The sequence below is a fragment of the Panicum virgatum genome, chromosome 7N (genome assembly GCF_016808335.1).
Source record: "Panicum virgatum strain AP13 chromosome 7N, P.virgatum_v5, whole genome shotgun sequence".
NCBI classification, from domain to species: domain Eukaryota; kingdom Viridiplantae; phylum Streptophyta; class Magnoliopsida; order Poales; family Poaceae; genus Panicum; species Panicum virgatum.
Window position 1 is genome coordinate 33,750,047 of NC_053151.1, and position 15,796 is coordinate 33,765,842.

The 15,796-nt window shown below is 45.4% G+C and overlaps 1 protein-coding gene across 2 annotated transcripts; it reads right to left on the reverse strand.

The window, feature by feature from the left end:
• Positions 1-1,564: 1,564 nt before the first annotated feature.
• Positions 1,565-8,007, reverse strand: LOC120683602. Of its 2 annotated transcripts, none has more exons than XM_039965689.1 (4): positions 7,787-8,007; positions 6,591-6,927; positions 4,899-6,042; positions 1,565-4,266 (listed from the first exon to the last, which is right to left on the reverse strand). In XM_039965689.1, exons 2-4 carry the CDS (start codon positions 6,740-6,742, stop codon positions 1,891-1,893), a joined length of 3,672 nt encoding a protein of 1,223 aa, XP_039821623.1. In that variant the 5' UTR covers positions 6,743-6,927; positions 7,787-8,007; the 3' UTR covers positions 1,565-1,890. The 2 variants fall into 2 exon arrangements, with proteins under 2 accessions (XP_039821623.1, XP_039821624.1); XM_039965690.1 differs by having other exon boundaries at positions 7,755-8,007.
• Positions 8,008-15,796: the final 7,789 nt, after the last annotated feature.

The following is a 15,796-nucleotide window of genomic DNA, read 5'->3' on the forward strand; positions in this document are numbered from 1 at the left end:
CGTCTGCAGCCAGCGGCAGCATTGGTTGGTCCCTACTGTTCAACGCGCAGCGAGAGGGGGGGGGGGGGGGGGGGGGGGGGGATCGCCGCGCCCAGCTCCGTTAATCGAGTGCGGCGTGCGGGCGCCAACAGGTAGCCGCGGCGGCTCATCATGGCGTCGTCGTGGCTGCCGGTGCGGAGCGCTCGCCGCGAGGCATCGGTCTGTCTTTGCAGTGGTAGGCGGCTGGTTGGGATCGGCAGCCTCGGGGACCATCCGTCCCGTCCCGTCCCGGCGGAACGGAAAACCAAGGCAGCCAGCCACGGGGCAGCGGCGTGTTTGTTTGCTGCTCCCCCGCCTCACCGGCTCGGCGAGGCGGCGGCCGTCGGGTGCCGAGCTCGCTCGCTCACCCGGTCGCGCACCGGCCCGCCATCCGGCATCCAACCAGCCGGCCGGCCTCGGTCTAACCGTCTGCTGGCTGTTCCGATCGGGGTGCGCTGCGGACAGAGGCCCTCCAATCCATTGGCGCCGTACTGGCCGGTACAGGGCGATGCTGCTGCCGGAGGACGAGGAGCAGGCAGCAGCGGGGAGAAAGGCTGCGGAGCTGGTACCGCGCGGAGCCGGCCACCGCCACGGTCGTTCCCCACGCCGCGGCGCGAAAGCAGCGGCCATCACTTTGCTAGTTGCTTTGCTCGCTCCGGCGCCGGTTCGCTGCAGCTCGCTCTGCTCTGTCGCTTTCTTCCTAGCTACTACTGCCCATTACTTCTTCTTCTTCTTTTTTTTTTTGCGAGGATGCTGCCCATTACTTTTCCAAACGGAGCTACAGAGCTGTTTGTGTAGCAGCTACACAAACAGTCAAATAGATAGCGCCGAGCAGACAAGAATGTACCTAACCTTTGCATTACTGAATTAGCAGGCCATTTCATGATTTCGATATATGTCAAAATTTCCGAAGGACAAATGCATCAAAGCCACCAAAACCTGCATAACCTGAAGGAACAGGATCGATGCTTGTTCGGCGCTGAATATGAAGGGCATCGCATAGCAGATCAGTTGCAATCAGAGTCGGCAAAAGGAAGCGCCTTTTCAGAGGATGCAGCCAATCTGTTGGGCTTTATGTTCTCTAGTATCACATGCGGTTGCTTGTTCCTAAGACGATCTTAATAAATCGTTGCAAGTGTAACAGTGTTCAGGTTCTACAGACAATGCCATCTGAAGAGGCTACCGGGCACAATGAGTGATGAGACGATACGTGACCCAAGGTTTCCACCGTTGTGGTTACTCTGAAACTCTTGACAGTGTTTCGAAGAGTAATCCCCTGTGATCTTTTCCGCCTAACTTTACCTGGCCTCACTAAGGATATGCAAAGCTCTAAAATTGGCTTACACATGTTGGTTCATCAGAGAAACCTTTGCAGCACACCTACAGAAAGTCCACCTGTTGGTTTCCTTGTATGATGCAGTGCAATATCAGTATATCACTATTTTTAGCTCGCATCAACTATCAACACTCATAATAAGCTGATGGGCAACCATTCACAGAACAGAGTGAAAAGAAAAGAACATAGAAGATAGGGAAAAACATGCTATTGGGAATGTAAGGTGTTACTTTCTTCGATAAATACTGAGATATATTCCTTTGGGGAACTATTGGAATTGCATACTATAATTTACTGCAACTTTGCAGGATGTAATTAAATACTTTTGATGGCAAACATGTTTACCTTTACGGTGAAAAAAAAAACTGAAGAAGCAACCTATGCGAAAATCCTCATGAAAGTCAGACATCTCACGCAGGTTCACTAATCTCAGTATTTTAGACCCATCACGAAACTCTCATTTCCCCCCCACTTTGACAGTGATAACAGGCAAGCTAAATGGAGTTCTCCTGGTCATTTGAGTTACTGAGAAACTATCACCGCAAATTCTGTGGATAGTACACCGGCGGGTTCATGTAACCAGTTGGAGACTGGACGAAGAATGGATTTTGCATGTAAGGATTGGCTACTTCTGTTTGGCTTCCTTGACTTGATGAGCCGACACCAACCATTGGGCCAACGTTTGCGTATACAGGCATGGATCCAACAGCCCTATCCCTTGGCAAAATTGGGCTTTGTGATGGAAGGCAGTAAAATGGCCGGGGTGGCATAATGTTTGGTACTGACATCGTTGTCGGTGACGGGGAAGGGGGGAGAAGCATGCTAACTTGTGGCTCACTTCTGCGTTCAGGAGAATCATCGATCACAATCACTTCTTTCATCATGTAAGTTGGATGATGCATGACTGGCACAATGTTTCTGTAGGCCTTCTGCTGAGCATGATTGTCAGATTGCATCACAGAACCACCATGCAATGGAGGACCAACAAAGCTGCCGGCCTGAACACTTGGTAAAGGAAATTGGTGACTTGCTGTGGTTGGAGGTGTGTTGATAAATGCTGAATTACTGAGATGTTGGTAGTTTGGAGGCACAAAACCAACAGGCGCCACATAATTCCCTCTCAAGACATAGTCTGAACTTGGTGTTTGAGGATGCACACTCTCTTCGTTGTTCATCACCATTAAATTCTTACCCATCAGTCTCAAGATAGGATTTGATGGTGAAGGAAGCTGATTTTGTAATGAGGAGCCCATACAATCTGTTGTGTAAGATGAGAGGTTCAAAGCAGATTCAGCTGAAACCTTAGCCGCTAAAAGATGATCATGTGTATCTAAGCAAGGGTTGGGCCTTGTGGTGGTTCTTTGGTATGTGCTGAAAGACGATGATGCCCTTAAACCAATGTGCAATTGTGGAACCTGCTTTCCAGTAAAATTCAACATTGGTGGTCTGACTACTGCACTTTGATGAGTCTCTCTGGAAATATTCTCCAGACAAGAACAACAGCAAGGCTTCTCATTAGGCAGTTGTTCACCTTCTCTTGCCAAAAGTATAGATTTTGTTTCTTGATTTAAGCTCCCAGTGGTTCGCTCTTCAACAGTTCTACCACTACCAGTAGAAGGACCTGGTTCTGATTCGTTAATCCTTGAATCCTTCAAAGCAGCTGCAGGAGACATAGTTGATGCAGTAGAAATAGGAGAGCCCAGCGAGTCCCGTCCAAATGGCAAACCATGCTCTTGGTTGGAATCTTCTCTATTTGACGTTATTGATGAGTTATCCTGAGGAGCTCCAGGACCCATGTCTCTGTTATTAGTCAAGCAAGCACTCGATTCCTTTGTTGAAGCCGGATCAATCTGCCATTCCTCCATCTCATTATTGATAGCACTGTTGGATTCATGGCCATGATGTGCTAATTGCTTACTGGAGCTTGGATCCTCCACAGCTATACTATAGCCTTCAACCAAAACATCGCCTGCTGCTCTGTAGTTTTCAGGACTCAGAGAACCATCACTTATTTGACAATCAGCAGGATTACTTCTGGATACTGAATCATATGGCAGATCAGTTTCAGGTTCTTCACGCTCATAATACATTTGTGTACCCTCTGTTTCTTGTGTGACATCATATTGATCATCCTGCTGTCCCATTTCTGGCATGTCACTTCCAAAAGAATAGTCATTATCCGCTGTATCCTCTTCTGTGTGCTTCAAAAACTTCTTGGGGCCCTCATTATTAGAAATCCTAAACTTCTTGTTTACATGTCTGGTATCAGGTTCATGGTCTTGGCCAAAACCATGAATGGTAGAAGGTGAAAATGCGCGCTTGCCAGTCCTCAACAGAGATCGGTGCTTCCGGATCTTCTTAGATGTAGGCACTAACCTGTTTGGTCCATTGCTTGGTCCTGCAGTGGAGAAAGAAAGACTCCTAGCTTCAGATCTTTTAGCTGAGGTGGGATTCCTCACTATATCATAATTATCTAGCTTATTAGCTTCTCGCCTTCCAATCTCCTTAATTTTCCTCTTTGCAAGAGCTGCTGCTGATCTAGGTACTTTTGGCATAATGCCACTCTGCAAAGGGGTCTTTGATAACCATGTAGGAATCGATCTGAGCAATCTTGCATTACTCTGCTCAACACCAATGGCTTCTGAGGTAGTGGCCATGTCTTCTGGTGACTCGGAAGAAAACACCCCAGCAGGACTTTCTGTAATTTGGGAATCACTGAATCTCTGGGCTCCAGATGCCACTTTATCACTGAACTTTCTGGTAGAATTCTTGGTAATATCTGAGCGTTTGGAGCCCACCCACTGCCGCATAGTGCCTGAACCACAATTGCTGGTGCTTTCAGAAGGATTCCGCAGATGTCGCTCCTCCTCCGAGGTTTCCTCATTGATATTATCATGCGGGTATGCTGGAACCTACAATCTCACAGCAATAAATCAAAGGTGCAATTTTTTTTATAAAAACAATTAAAATGACATTGACTGCACAGCAAACTATTATCATATGCAATTGAGGAACATTTTACACCTAACATAACAAGAGATATATTCACATCCACCCAAAACACGGCATGTTAAAACTAATATGAAGCATAAATTAACTCAAGCAGAATGACACAGTTAAAAAAGTTAAATTTAAAGGCTGTTGCCTCTACAACCTGAAAGTATTTTTCAGTAAAATGACGCGGCAACTGTTAACATCTATGAAACACAGGACTTCGTAACAATTAAAAAAAATGGGTTCCATAGTTAAGAACCCGGTTGCCTAAACCCTTGCTACTCGATCTGGGATTAAACAGCGAAATATCCGTCTAATATCTGTTCTTACAAATCTTGTATGACATGGGGAGTTAAAACGAGACAATAGGTAGCAAGTTTATAGAACATAAAGCCGCATGCGTCCAAACGTTATGAACTGCAGTCTAAGAGGCCTAAAAATAGGAGTATGCATTCCATGGAATAATGGTGCACGGCTACATTAACCAGTCAATAAACACAGTAAGAGTAAAGGTGAAATACAAACTGTAGCGCAAGTTCAAAGACACTACCTGGGACTTCAAATGGTTTGTTTTGTTGTACTTCTTTCCATGTATCTTGAGCTTCTTATTCTTCAACATTTTCGATTTCTGTATCTTTTTGCTCATGAGTATTCCTTTTCCAATCTCATGCTTTGCAACTTTCCTTGGACCAAGATCATCCCTTGACACCAAGGGTGCATCGCTACACTTGGACAGAATTCTAATTTTTATGCCGTTAGAATCAACATAGACATCTCCTTCTCTTTCATCATCTCTTCGGTCAGACGGTACCACTTCTGGGCTTAGGTTCTCAGTGCAAACCTCTTTGCTCACTGTGGACATAGCCAACTCAACTGCCCAATTAGTGCCATTCCTCCGATCAAGGTCCTCAAGGGTGCATGGAAGGGAAGTCTCGTATATATCCTCTATCAATCGCTTCTTTCTTGGCTTGACTTTAGGTTTCACAAAGACTGTTTCAACGAGCTCAGTATTACACTCAGCAGAAAGGCATTGATCTATGTGGGCATTCAATGTGGTGTTTGAGGTAGAAGCAAACACTCTGCAAACAGGACAAGTCTTTGAAGCCATCGGATCTGAAATTGAGCTAGAGTTAGATGCTATGTCTTCTGTACGCCGAATATCTGTCGGGGTGTCTAACTTGACTACAAACTTGCTCTTCTTTTCAGATGGATCACACGATGAGTCAAGATTTCTTGATGGCCACGAGGGCACGGCAATCTCAGTTCGTCGACTTGCTTTCGTACAGCTATTATCTTGCAGATCTATTGGTAAAGCTTCATCAGTATGGTCTGATTCATTTGTACTTCCCACTTGGTCGATACCAGATTTCCCATCCTCCGGTGATGTGTATGGTGAAGGTCCAAGTGACTCATCTAGTGGTTGGCATGACTGGAAGTTGATATCATTTGTATCCTCATTTGACGAACCAGCATCTCTAGTCTTCACCAGACCAGCACTAGCGATGGCTTCTGAACACGCAGCAGATTGCACAACGTCTGTGAAAGTATTTAATGGCAGAGACCGGATCAAATCAGGTGGCTCAAATGGAGGCAGCGGATCCTTCACACCTCGCTTCAGGCAAAGCTGCAACGAGTTTGGATGGAAAGGCCAGCTTCTCTTGACACCTTTGCTCCTTGAAGCAAAAACATAATCTCTGAAAATAGAGACAGAAACATGGACCCATTAGCATATGCTAATACATACCTAGACGACGAACACTCCATGTATAGTGTTGCCAAATTGTATAAGATTCAAACCATCCGCAAATGTTGAAAAGAAGAGAGAAAACAACATCAACATGGTCCTACTGAACAACTGAACATGCTGTCATATCAAAACTGAAATCTACAAAAATATGTCGCCTGCCTGTTTATCGCAGAACCACCAAGTATGGAAAAGGAAAACAATAGTAGGCAGTGGACAAAGATTCATCAAAGGAGCATCCTTTTATTTTCAGATTCTGGGGGTGAAAAAAAGGCCCACTTTTTATTTTAATCAACAGGAAATTAAACTAATTAAACACCCCCGGACAATAACACGGATTAACACTGAAAGCAACCATTCATACACAATCCGACCCCTAAACCAAGCAGCCAATAATTAATCGACGCATCAGAAAGACAGAGATCCAGAAGTTAAACACCGAAAATAATCCATCTCCCAAGGTACTGAATCAAAGGCATAGATGCATCTCTTTTTCACCTTATGGAGAACTTGGGATACGGTTGGACCAGATCTCTGGGATCCTGGCTCGCCGGCTCCTCTGCCGCGGAATTCGCCGGATCAGCGCTCACACCCGGGCCACCAGACTTGGAGGAACATGAGGGGCCTGAAGGGTGCTCACTGGATAACATCTGATGAACGCGTTCGGTACTCCCCCCAGATCTGCTGCTGCTACAGTCGGCACCAAGAACCCAAGAGCTGTGAAGCAATTGGGCCTGCTCTTATCCTCGCACTTCAGCATACCAAGTTGGTAAGTTCAACAGGTGGAGAGAGCAAGAAACTTGCTTCCTTGGCCGCCCACTACCTCAACAGGCACCTGCAGAGAGAAACAAGGCCCCATGTTATTTCATGCCCACACATCAAACAGGCTGTTCTTGGGGAATCTAACAGCATGATTTTATGTAGATAGATGTTGCATGAGAGATACGGATGGGAGGATGAAGAGAGGAGGCGCGGAGGAAGCTGATCTCAGATTAGCTCGAAGCACATGAAATATCATCCGACGGCAGGAAGTGGAGGCTAGTCTAGGAGCAGATTAAGGAGAAGCCAACGCGGATCATGCAGCTCTCGCGAAAGATTCGCAGAAAGGGAGCAGCAGTGCACGAGACATGAACAGTCACCAAGCACTGGAGGGTAGCTTGTATGGTAGTGCTTTCTTGATGGGGAAATAAATAGCGAAAGAAGAAAAAGAGGAAAGGGAGCTTATCAACGAGAAATATAGAGAGAAATCAAGAAAAGGAAGGATTTTCTGCTCTTAATCGCTGGCCTAATAGGGATTTCTGTGGCTTGGAGGAGGATGAGCCATGGGTAGCAAAGGAGCTCGAGCACGGGACCTAATCCGCACGAAATCTAGAGAAAGCAGATGCAGGGATCGAGAATCTCTGCCGGTTGCCACGAGCAGCACGCGCATCAAGTGAGGAAAGAAAAACAGCGGAGATCTAGAGCTCCCAATCAGCGAGAGAAATACGAGAAATCCCAACTCCAAAAGAGAGATCCAGTCCGCAGATGCCAGTCTTCCGGCGGCGAGAGGAGAAGAAGGGGGGAGCGACGCGCAAGAACCAGGAAAAAGACCGCGGATTCGGGTGGAGGAAGCCAAGAACAACCTAGGAAATCACGCAGAAAGAACTCGGAAGAACACCGTACCACCACTAAACCAGAGAGTCCTCCGCTCTCACCTTTCTTCACACCCGTTCCCCCGGCCGCGGGCGTGAGGAAGCGAGCATCCTGCCGGCAGATCTACGCAGCGAGCAGACGAGGAGGATGGTGAGTAGCTCGGAGCTCTGTGGTGGTGGGAGGCTCGATTTCTGTCTGGCTGGAGGACTGGGAGCGGAGCAGGATGGGGGAGGGAGGGGGAGGAGGAGAGAGAGAGGGGAGGAAAGGGGGAAGAAATGGGCTGCTGTTGTTGGCTTGCTATGACCTTCTTTCGTTTTGCAAGAATCCTAGCGCACATGTTTTTCGGAAAAAAAATCTCGTATGTATGAAATACTAAATAAAATTTATTTGTAAAATATTTTTATGGATGAGTGTAATTTTTCGCGACGAATTTAATGACGGTAATTGATAGATGATTTGCTATAATAATACTACAGTGATCATCCTCTAATCGCGTGGTCAAAGGTTTTATTAGATTCTTCAGAGTCACTTGCGCGGGTTTCTGAAGTTAGTTTTATAAACTAATTTTATTTGACACCATAATTAGTGATCAAAGTAATATTGTAACAAAACCAAACAAGACTTATCTATCCCACCACCACTTTCTCTCTCCTCGTCCCGCACAGCGATTCTCCCGAGAGATGAGATAGGGGTGAGAAGAAATCGCAGAAAAAAAATTAAAGGAGAGAGAAGGAAACACCAACCACTCCCACATCAAAGGCATCTGGTTCTCCACCAAGCCAAAGGCTGAACCATTAACAGCAGCAGCGCGAGAGGGACGAGGAGAGAGAGAGGGGGGCGTGTATTTGCTTTTAGAGTGAGAAAAAGAGGTAGAGAGATAGAGAGAGCGCGTTGGGCGAGGAAATGGAGTGATTTTTTCTGGGGCCTGTGCTATCCTACACCAACTCTAGTATTTTTTTTCAATCTCTCTTTCTCTTTCTTACCCCTCCTTTTGGGTGTGTTTAGTTGATGAAAAAGTTTGTGTTTTAATTCTGTAGCACATTTCATTATTATTTGATAATTAATAATTAATTATGTATTAATTAGGTTTAAAAGATTCATCTCATAGGAATCAGTTGAACTGTATAATTAATTATTTTTTTAATTATATTTAATATTCATGTATTCGAAGATTTGACGTGAGAGGTGCTGTAGATTTTTTTTTCAAACTAAACACCGGCTTTTTTGTCTTGTTGATTGTATCGGGGAATGTGCCAACGTTTGGTCCCCTCTTTTAACGAATACTTCAGGAATGCCACCGTCCTTCTTTTTCATATGGCCAATTTATTTATTTATTTATAATTCCACTGAGCATGCTATTTGGGTTTTTTTGGAAATAAACATGCACGTTTGACCATTAGCTTTTTATATACATTAAAAAATATTAGTAGTAGTGTAAAAATAGATTTTATGTTTTTTCCTAAAGTGAAAACCCAAATGGTAAAAAAGAGTTTCATCATTTTAAAAATCATGCATTCTAGTAGGATTATAGCAGTAACTATTTAGATCGGAGCAGTATTCGGAACTTTACAAGTAGCTCGTGAGTCTAAATACACTCGGATCTTGAAATAACATAAATGCACTCTATCATAATTCTAGGTATAAACTCCAAAAGAAAAAGGGATTCTCAAGTTCATGAAATGAGTCAGGTAGTCTTTTGGAAAGGTAGAACCACAAAGTGCTATAATATAGGAAGAAAAAAGTAGCCAAATATGTGTTAAACTTGTAAAAATAAAGAAAAGAGAATGGTGCAACACACCTTCTTGAGGATCACTCTGTATATTAGGATTTCTATTTGTGCTTTAAGGAGTGAAACTAAACGATAGTTCTTTCCCTAGTTGAGATTTCCCATCAACCTTTGCTTCGTCTCTCTGAAAAAATTTGCCCTTAGGTGAGTATTTATAACTCAATGGGGGCATCTAGTTGCTGGCATACAAAGATCTATATCGTATCCGATTTCAAGGATTCAAGGAAAGGGATACGCATTTATCATTGTAGTAATAGATTATTTGTCGTGATGCGTCACTTCCTGATTGGCATACATTCATCTATATCATATCCGATATGAAAATCTCAAGAAAAAGATATTCATTTATCACCTTAGTACTATTTTATCTTTAAGATGCACCATCCTAGTAGGTGCATACAATCCACCTATTCGAATGGGTGGAACGGCTGGCACGATTGGGTGGAAACGGCTGGCACGACTGGTGGAAACGGCTGGCACGGCTGAATCTGGACCTTCCCAGCTGGAACTGTGCCTACCAGCTGGAACTGTGCCCAGCCACCAGCCCAGCCATCCAAACGGGCTGAATTGTTTGTGTAGTATCACGCATGAAATTTATAAAGGAAATCAGTTGTTAATCATTTATGTTTGTAGTAGTATATCGTTCAGCGTATGCGCAATTTGGCAATTCAGGTACAACGGTCTAGATATAGGATTTTGAAGCTATGGAAAAATTGTAGTCATTTATCACTTTGATACTAGATTATATGAGTGGCACACCATCAACAATTGGCATATAATAATTTATGTAGTGTCCAGTGTAATTGTTTTAGGATAAAAGGATACTCAACAATTGACATTGTATTTTGTTGGAGTCGTGTGCACTCTTGACTCTAGTTGGGTAGATGATTATATACTAGTTGGGCTGCTAAACTTGTGGTGGAGTATATATTCTAACCACATAAATTTTGTTGAACATATACCTTCCAAGAAACCCGGCCCAAGTGTAACCCATGATTAACATCAAATATGATTTATCAAGTTTGTTCAAGTCCAAGTTAGACCTCCACGAGTATCCGTAAAACAAGTCTTTTCTAGTCGTGGCTGGTACTTGAACTCAAGTTCTATAGCTTGTGAGTAATAAGATCTATTGTATTTGACATTTCAACTTCTCCCTGTCCTAGAATGATAGCGGCTCTTAGATATTCCAATCAAAAGAATGAGTGAAAATTTCTTTTTTACTATTTTGTTTTTAGAGTTTAAAAGACTCAATTGTCAGTCCCTTAGAGAAGGATGGAATATATATTGTTTTCAAAAAATAATCTTCTTGAGACGGCGTGTTGCGCTGTCATCCACGATCTCTCTCATATTTTCCAATTTTAAAACTTTATCATTTTCACACTTTACTTTTTCGAACAAATATATGTTAGGTGGCAACATGAATATATTCACGGTCCCTTTGTTAAAGAAACTTTGTGACATCTAGGTTGTAGATAGGTTCTAGGTATATGTGTCAACATTGACATCTTATTCATATCTAAAAAGCTAAATGTTCCATTTCTTTTAGTGGGCCATATTTCTATTTTTGCATTTTTCAGTAGGATATTGGGGTAATTGTGGCATTGTATTCTAATACTGGTTGTTGTGTTTTACATTTAGGTTCATGCCATCACTTTGTAATACTTCTTCAGCTTTCCATGGTTGTACCATTTTAATGTGCAAGAATTGAACAAACCCTGGCATATAAAAAAGTTTACATGGTAGTTGCTCAATGTTGTGATGCTCCAGCGTCTGATGGTATATTGTCATCTATTACTTCTTTTCACCATGCATTGATTCTTCCTTGGATTTCTTGACTTATTCACTCCGTAATCAAACATTTCAACTTGAGAGAAGCAACAACACAACCCCTGTTCCCAAGGATCAAATATAACAATCCAAAAGAGCATTGTTGTTTGGTACCTGTAGTATTTCGCAATAGCTTAGCTCATATCGGTACTAGCATCCTAAGCAGAAAGGCGTCCCTCCAACAATATTTGTAAATAGAACTTGTAGAGTAATAAATTGTTTTGAATGGGCAAATCTTTTCAATTTCGTGGCCCCCTTGAATGTGGTTATACTAGAGCTTTTTTTCCTCTCGTTTGTGGTGGTTAACCAGTTAGTTTGACAAACCATGCGGTCGTCGTGTGCCTAATTTTAAAAAATGTTTATATACAAGGGACATTTCCTCCTGTACTTGACAAAATATAAATTCCAATAGAAAATGCTACGGACACCCGGTGCTCGAGCCCTCCCGTGCAAGTAAATCACGTCTCGGGCCCACAGTCAGACAGAAGAAAGCTGTCTGCTGCAACACTAAAAACCCGAAGCCACATGCATGTACGCGTAGCAATTACCTGCTTTGGGGGGGGGGAGGGTGCTGTACGGTCTCGGAACAGACAACCGAGGCGGATGTACGGATCGAGAGCATGCAGCAACTGAGGCGATGCGCCTTGTTCGGCTGGCTCAGACAGCACCAACAGTGTTTTCCTCTCACGCTAAATCAGCTCAGCCACCAGCTAATCAGCCAACCAGCAGTATTTTCCTCTCACGCCAAATCAGCCCAGCCACCGGCCAGCCAGCCAGCCGAACGGCCTGCAGTGTTTGAAAGTGTGTCTGATTTCTTTCAGATCATTGGTCACAAAACAAAGTGTTTATTTAGTTTTCTCCTAAAATTTTTACACCTCGTCACATCAATATATCGGTACATGCATGGTTTAGTTCGTGAAATTTTTTGAATTCGGCTATTGTAGCACTTTTATTTTTATTTGATAGTTAGTGTCCAGTCATGAACTAATTAGGTCCAAAAAATTCATCTCATCATTTACAGCTAAACTATATAATTAATTATTTTTTAAACTACATTTAATGTTCCATGTATGTGTCCAAAAATTCGATCTAACGGGGAATATTGAATTTTTTTGAAAATTAAACCTGGCCTAAATCTGGACAAAAAAAACTAATAATAATTTTCTTGACCTGCGCGAAATCTGGTTGTAAGCAGCGGAGGTTTCAGATGGACATGGCCACACCCACACCCACTGGGAACGGAGCACCGGCCGGCAACGAGTGGCTACGACAAAGCCTTACGAATGATGATTTTCTTGACGCGGCAGGACTAGAATTTCGTCAACTTCAATTGTTGACGTGCGAAATTCACACCGAAAAATTCCGATTTATCATCATCGTTCGTTTCAATTTGAAGAGAAACCCATCAAGTGTACCGTAGAATTCGTCTATCCATATTTGTCATTCCATCTCACGAACCAAACACTAACAGTCCTACAGGCTATAGGACCACAAGCTCGTGGTCTCAACCTCTATCCTCACCTCACCGTGCGCTTCCCTTCTCGCCGGAAAGCCCGCCGGCGAGCCGGCGAGGAGACGACGATGGGTCCGCGGGACTGCCGAGTCGACACCGGCCGAACGGAAAGACGCCCGTACTGCTCCCCGGCATGCAACCAATTTTATGGCCACCTGCCTCTCTGCGTGCCTGTGAAGGTACACAGGCCACCAGACAGCCACCTCGTGCCTTCACATGCTCCTCCTGCTGCCTTCACGCTCTTTTCGATTGGCTGTGGCTCATAGCTGGTGCTGATTTATTAGAAGAGAAAAATAATATTAGCTGGTGACCGATGTTGATTTGTCAGCCAGCTGAACAGATACGTACCAGAGAGCTGACACCTCTAATCCGGTGGCGAAGCTAGAGTAAATCATAAAGATGCATATATGATGAAAATTTAGATTTAATCATCGTTTTTTGCATTTTACTGGATGCATCGGCACCCATAATTTCTAAATAACTTCGCTCGTGCTTGTTCCGGGGGTGTCTATTCATCGCTTTGTGCGATTTGCCGTCGATGCATCGCAGAAGCTCCCGGCGCCGCTGCCCTCCGCCGCCGCCGACACTAATCAGCTCGGACCCGTGCTACCCCGCCCGGTGCCTGGCCCACCGCATGTCTCCCCGCCGCCCCCGGCCGGCGGCGTCCCCGCCGCCGACCGCCGCCGCCCACAACCCGCCTCCGCCGCCGGGCTTCCCTACCCCCCTCCCCCCTCTTCTAAGGCCGCCGGAGGCCACAGGACCCGGCAACCCGGAACCCCGAAGGGCCCGAACCCTGGCCGGAGCTCGCCGGGGAAGATGAACAGGCGCGTTGCTCGCTTCTGCGACAGCTCCGCTGCCACCCACGCGCGCGATGAATAGCTTTCCCCGCTTGTTCCTCCCGTGCCCATGTTTCTTTCATTCTGTTCTTTGAGGAAAATCCAGCAGGATATGCATGGGGCGATCCTTAATACTCTAGGCTTATCTAACTCTACGCACAGAGGACACATAATGCAGGAAATTAATGCTATTATATTTCTGACCTACCTGCTGATGTTATGGACAGGATCTTGCAGATCGTGTGATATCCTAACTGTTAATGACTTTTGAAGATTTGGAACCATTCCTGTAGATTTGCTTTGAAAACTATATACAGTATCTCGTAAATTTACTTGGCTTGTAATGAAAAAGATATTGACATGTCTAGAAGATCTAAGTATTTGACCCGATGCAGACCGAGCCTAGCTTTGGTTGTTGAGACTCAGGCTGGGGCTCACCCGCCCGGGCTCTAACCCAGAGGCGTGCACGCCTATTAGGCTGCTCGCAGCGGGGAACAATATTCGCTGTGTTCGTTTGCCTTGTCAACCAACCAGCCAGCAGTACTATTCTCTCCTACTAAATCAGTACCAGCCACCAGCTACCAACCAGTCATAAATACTATTCTCTCATAACAAATCAACACCAGCCATCAGCCACAGCCAAGCGAACACATTTCCTGCTCTAAGCGGTAGAGTAAAGAATTGTTGCAGCGCAGCACGCTAAAGCAAATACTAAAATAGAGGAGGGTTCCGTTTCCGCTATTTCTAGCAGGATAGCGGTTCTACATGGCTGACGTCCCACCTCGCCCCAACCGCCGCCACGCTGCTAGAGGAGGGTCCCGCCATGCGTTTGCCGGCCACCTCAGTCGCACCACGTGCGGGCCACCCCGCCGCGGCCGCTCCGCTCCGCCGCATCGCGCGTGGGCCGCCCTGCCGCGGCCGCTTCGCTAGTCCGAGCCGTGCGGTGGAGGGGCGCGAGTGGAGGAGGGCAGTGACCGAGCAGCGCTGCCGGAGAGTGAGGAGGTTGGGGGTGCCGGCGAGGGAGGAGAAAGGAGGCGGCACGGGGAGGGAGGAGGAAAAGGGCGTCACGGGAAAGAAGCGGTGGGGAGAGGGAGAATGGGACGGGGGAGGCGGGGTGGTGCGTGGTATAAAAAAATTTAATATGTAGGGTTCGCGGCTGATAGTTGGTATAGTGGGGGATTATATGTAGTGGAAACTAGGTAATAGATGGAAACCTGGAAACTACCACCGTGGACCATTAAATTGAAAATGAACGGTACAACTACTCGATGATACATTTTGCAATTAGACGCCCGCACCAGCAACAGCTTCTGCTCTTACACCCCTCCGTCGACTCCCAAATGTGCCGCCAGCCCCATCCTCAATCCCTTGCGAGCCAAGCCATCGCCGTGACAAACGGTGGAGCTCGATCTTGGCGGCGGCAGTTACCAGCTCCGGCCAGCTGCTCTGCTGGTATTCTTCGAACCTTCTCCCCATCTTCTCCATTTGGTTTGCAGGGTGTAGCACTAATGATCTCGGATTTCCCCTCGATTGTAGATGGGCAGGGATTCGGCGTGGCACAGCGGAGGTCTCCTGTAGCAGGATGAGTCTTCCTCCTCCAGCTCCTAGTTTCTCATCTACCATCCAGTGCCATGGTGGAAGAACCGGTCATGGTGCCTCCCCTGTTCCCTCTTTCTCTAGTCTGGATGCAAGAGTGTGACTGTTCCTATTTCCAAAATGCTGCCAGAACTATCGAATTGATCCCTATACTTGCTCCCCCGCCGGTGGCAATTGCTTCTCCACCTATTTTACAGGTATTTCCACACGGCGCCCAATTGATTTTATCTAATATATATTACAAATGTGACATCTTGTTGTTCTAAATTTTTCCCCAAATTTAGGTCTAGGGATTCTGCTCTAGGATTAAGTGGATTGACGATTCTCTTGTATAAAGGATCTAGTTTTCCTTCCAAATCTATTTTTCATCAGCCAACCAGCACAGTCATCGTCTTAGAGGTGGCCCATGAGTTCATAACAACTGCTATCAATCTTCATACCAAGAAGTAAGGTATTGTTCCTCTCATCTCTTCGTTGGTGCACCTGTTCAACTGCTAAGCTTCAAGGTGTTGCA

Bases quoted from the DNA above. Each gene is read 5' to 3' on its own strand.
- LOC120683602 (XM_039965689.1), bottom strand. From the start codon at position 6,742: ATGTTATCCAGTGAGCACCCTTCAGGCCCCTCATGTTCCTCCAAGTCT. The intron at 6,043-6,590 runs GTGAAAAAGAGA...CTCTATTTTCAG, and splicing joins TATCCCAAGTTCTCCATAAG to AGATTATGTTTTTGCTTCAA. The intron at 4,267-4,898 runs GTAGTGTCTTTG...GTGAGATTGTAG, and splicing joins CAAACCATTTGAAGTCCCAG to GTTCCAGCATACCCGCATGA.